The 4,805-nt window shown below is 43.6% G+C and overlaps 1 protein-coding gene across 1 annotated transcript; it reads left to right on the top strand.

Annotated features, from left to right (window-relative positions):
• The first annotated feature begins 4,057 nt into the window (after window positions 1-4,057).
• Window positions 4,058-4,549, top strand: LOC147436934 (uncharacterized). Its single transcript, XM_086486498.1, has one exon. It carries the CDS (start codon window positions 4,058-4,060, stop codon window positions 4,547-4,549), a length of 492 nt encoding a protein of 163 aa, XP_086342624.1.
• The last annotated feature ends 256 nt before the right edge of the window (window positions 4,550-4,805 follow it).

The raw sequence follows: 4,805 nt of genomic DNA, 5'->3' as shown, positions 1-4,805 counted from the left end.
AATTCATCATTTCAAGAAGGGCAAAGACTTGTCAGTGGTAGCATATACGGAACCAGTAAGAGTGGAAACTGCCAAAGTCTCTCAGGAGGAGAAACCAGGTACCGGTGGTACTGGTCCAGGGCGCGGCAAATACCAAGTGGGTACTGGCCGAGGTCGAGGGCGTGGCAACTTCTAGAGCCGGAGTTTGAATTGCTATACTTGTGGAAAGTATGGGCATTTCGCGGCTCAATGTCTAGACACACCTGCACCTGCTGCTACGGAGGCAAAGGCACCAGACCCAGTTCCAATACAGGCAGTAACGAGTAGTAATTGAAGAAATTCCAGACTCCAGAAAAACGAGTCACTATTGAAAGCAGCAAATGGGCTCAACAAAGAGAGATATGGAAGGCCAAGGTTAAAGAGGATGTGGTAGATGAATGGCAGGAGCAGAGAGAACTAGCGGCGAAAATCACGGAGGATTTAGCCAAGAAGCTACCAGAGCAGCGAGAAAGTTCTGAAGCCCGAGCCATTCAGAAGATACGAGCCCAATCTATTGAGAAAGATCAGTCAAAGCCTGGCATACCTGGTACAAGGAATGATTGGAGAATTGAGAGTTGATGGAAGAACTAGAAGCACTGCAAGGAAGGAATGGCATTGTGAAGATACGACCAGTTCTTCAAGCTCCGACAACCAGTCTGATCAGGAGAAGGAAGAAATCCATGTTAAGATCTGTGATAGAATTCATAGGCTTACTGTGGAGTTGGAAGATATCAGAAGAACCTTGCCTGAAGTGGCGAAATTCATCAGACACTGAAGGAAAGTTGAAGCGGAGGCCATAACAGTTAATGTGACGGCTATCCGAGATGATGAAGTACCGCTCATTCAGGTAGATTACAAGGTTCGGAAGCAATAGGAACCACTTTCAAGTGTCATCTTGGATGGAAGAGCAGGAGTCAATATAAAGGGAGTACATCTCCAGCAGAGGATGGGCATCACAAATCTAAAGCCATCACCATTTAAAGTGAGAATGGCAGATCACAGAGTAGTACAAGCTACTGGTATGATTGAAAACATGCAGATAAGAGTAGGCAAGGAAAAATTTAAAGCCAGCTTCCTAGTTCTTGATGTGCAAGGGGCATATGGAATGCTGCTAGGGTGCCCATGGTTGAGAACATCACATGCTGTTCATGACTATGCAAATCAAACCCTAACCATACAAGGGGCCAGCGGCAGAATTCAGATCCAGACGAACAATACTAGGAGCTGGAGAAAAGAGATGAGGCCTAAGGAATTATGCCAGAAGTAGAAGGCAAAGAAGATTGAACGAATGTTAGCAGCTCTTAACATATTTCCTCTAGCAGAAATTGACTTGAATGCGATTTTACTGAACAAAGAGCATACCGACAAGCAGAAAAAGCAATTCCCAGATCAGTTTACTGAAATCAATACAAGAGAAAGATTAGTTCAGTTAACTGGGAGGCTAGAGGAATCAACTGAAACTGGCATGGCAGAGGAGCCAATGTATTTTGGGGAGAGCACACAGTGAATCAGAATGCTGATTCAGAACTTAACAGGTCATCTTGGGATTATGCTGAGGAATCGACCAAGAGAAAAGGAGGTGGGCCTAATTGGTTGCTTCCAGACGACCAAGAAGTTGAAGAATGGAACCTAAGCTCTGAGGATAGTCCTAGGATGATCAAGGTTAGTAAGCATCTCAATCCTACAATGAAGGAAAAGGCACGCAAGATGTTCCAGAACTACAAAGACGTATTTTCCCGGGAACACACGGACCTGAAAGGGGTGGATCCCGAAGTATTCCAGCACAGGATACCGTTGAAGCCAGATGCTCGGCCAGTAAGACTGCAAAGATACCGAATGAACCCCAACTATGCTAAGAAGGTCAAGGAGGAGATCGACAACCTTCTCAAGGCTAGGTTCATCACAGAAGTGGCCAGTAGCGATTGGCTATTTCCCATAGTAGTAGTTCCCAAGAAGAATGGGAAATTGAGAGTGTGTTGACTATAGGAAACTCAACACCCAAACTATCAAAGATCCATTCCCATTGCCTTTTACTGACATGTTGCTTGATGAGATTGCAGGATACGAAATGTATAGTTTTATGGACGGTTACAATGGCTATAACCAGTTACAGATCGCTCCTGAGGATAGAGAGAAGACCACTTTCATCACAGAGTGCGGAGATTTCATGTATCTGGTGATGCCTTTCGGCCTGTGCAATGCATTAGCTACTTTTTAACGGTGTATGATGGAAATGTTCAATGAGTTTCTTCATCGGTTCCTCGCCATCTTCATCGATGATTTTACTATATATTCAGATGAGGAACAACACTTACTATTCCTAGAAATGGTTTTCAAACGATGCCAGGAGAAGCGGATTTGTGTGAATCCATTTAAATCCGTTTTCCTAGTTTGGAAGGGACAGCTACTGGGACATGTAGTATCTCGTAATGGAATAGAAATGACCAACGATAAAATCCAGTGTGTTCAACAAGCCAAAGCACCCAGAAATGCATCTGAGTTAAGCTTTTTCCTAGGTTATATTAACTTCTACAGAACGTTTGTGCATAAGTTTGCCTCTCAAGCAGTACCATTATATGAGCTCACAAAGAAGACCAGTAAGTTCAATTGGACTGCTGAGTGTGAGGAAAGCTTTCAGAACTTGAAAAAGGCCATCATCAGTAAACCAGTCCTCAGGCAACCAAACTGAGATGTTATTTTCCATGTACATGTGGATGCTTCGGGAATGGCAATGGGGACGATATTGGCTTAGTCAGCTGGAAGGACTGATTATCCTGTTTATTTTGCCAGTCGCAGATTCATTCAGGCTGAACAAGGTTATACGACCACTGAACGAGAAGCCCTAGGAATGGTTTTCAACGCTACAAAGTTCAGGCATTACCTGCTAGGAAAACTATTTCATTTCTATGTGGATCATCAGGCTCTTTTGTTCTTGATTAATAAAGTCATTATTCAAGGTAGGCTATTACGGTGGATGATGTTCCTCATGGAGTTTGAATTTCAAAATTTTCATAAGCCTGGCAAGAATCATTGTGGTGCTGATTTTCTATCCAGAAGTACAGAGGGTTATTCAGAAGCATCCTTGAGGGACAAACCAGTGAATGATGAATTATTTCAGCTGGAAGCAGGAGAATCAGTTGACCCTGAATGGTATGATGTTTATAAGTTTCTTGCTTAGGGTGCTTTCCCAGATGACTGGAAGGAGAACCAGAAGAAGGCTTTGGCTATCAAGAGTTTGAAGTTTACCATCATCGGGGGTTCACTCTATCGACTAGGTGTTGATGGTATCCTTCGGCGTTGTGTGCCTATGGAAGGGAGAATGCAAGTCATCTTAGAGGCACATAATGGCGAATTTGGTAGACATTTTTCCAATGAGGTTACCTATAAGAAGATTCTGCAAGCTGGTTTATGGTGGCAAAAATTGATAGCTGATGTTAGAAGTTTTTGCAAAACTTGTGGCATATGCCAAAGAATGGGTAGATCTATAGCTGCAGACATGACTCCTTTAACGCCAGTACAACCACTGGGCATTTTCATGAAATGGGGCTTGGATTTTTTGGGACCTTTTAAGAAGGTTACCCCCAGAAAGAATAAGTACATAGTGATAGCTACTTGCTATGTCACTAAGTGGGTTGAAGCTAAGGCTCTTCTTGACAACACATCCAAGTCAACTGCAAGATTTCTATTTGAGAATATTGTCTGTCGCTATGGATGTCTTATGGAGATTGTGTCAAACCAAGAGACACATTTTATTAATGACACCATGGAGATTCTACTGGATATGCTTTCAGTCAAGCATCGGAAATCTACCCCTTATTATCCCAGATGCAATGGACAGGCTGAAAGTAGTAACAAGACAATTAAGACTACTCTCACTAAGGTTGTGCAGAAGAAGCCAGACCAGTGGGATTTGAAGCTCCAGACTGCTTTATGGGCATATAGGACAGCTTACAAGGTCACTACGGAGTTGACACCATTCAGAATGGTGTATGGCACTGAAGCTGTGGTTCCTATGGAGTTTGTTATCCCAAGTCTGAGAATGGCTATGAAATATGGGTTAGACTTCAACCACAATCCGAAAAAGCGCCTGGATGAGCTTATGCAGTTAGATGAACTCAGGAAACGGGCTATGCTGGAACAAGAACTTGTTCAGAAACGAAAGAAGCACTGGCATGATCACACAATTAAGGTCCGGGAATTTCAGAAAGGGGATTTGGTGCTCCTCTATCAGTCCAGATTGGGTCCTAAGAAGCCAAACCTGAAGATTGGCTGGACAACACCATTTGAGGTAGACTGGGTTTTCTCCAATGGCATAGTAAGATTGAAAGACTTATCTGGATTACTGCTGCCAGGGGTGTATAATGGCGTGAAGATCAAGCTCTACTATTCCGAAGCTAGAGAGCCTGGCCAGGAACAAGGTTCTAGGGAGCTGGGAACTGAAGATCAAGAGATACCAGAATCAAATATTGTTGAGCTTTTTCATGTGCAGCCAGTTCCAGTTACACAACCAGTGCCATTGGGACCAAGCTAAAGGGTACCCGGACCAATACTAGTGTGATCAAGCCAGGGGCCCAGCCCAGTATCAGTGGGAACACAGTTATCAATTTTTAAGCGCCCAATGGTTAGATGGTACTCCAGTAGTAATCATTTCAAGGATGGGTAGAAGTCTTGTCCAATGCATGTCTGCCACGACAGCAGCGATGCACAAAAGTCTAGGAACGGCAAGTGTTGGAGTTTTTATGGCACGAACGCGTATAACAGTAAGGAGAGTCGGCATTTTCCCTCAC

This window comes from Adiantum capillus-veneris, chromosome 17 (assembly GCF_014529385.1).
Source record: "Adiantum capillus-veneris isolate H3 chromosome 17, ASM1452938v2, whole genome shotgun sequence".
NCBI classification, from domain to species: Eukaryota; Viridiplantae; Streptophyta; class Polypodiopsida; order Polypodiales; family Pteridaceae; genus Adiantum; species Adiantum capillus-veneris.
Note: the sequence above shows the minus strand (reverse complement) of the source record. Positions and strands in the feature narration are given on the sequence as shown.

Bases quoted from the DNA above. Each gene is read 5' to 3' on its own strand.
- LOC147436934 (XM_086486498.1), top strand. From the start codon at position 4,058: ATGGCTATGAAATATGGGTTAGACTTCAACCACAATCCGAAAAAGCGC.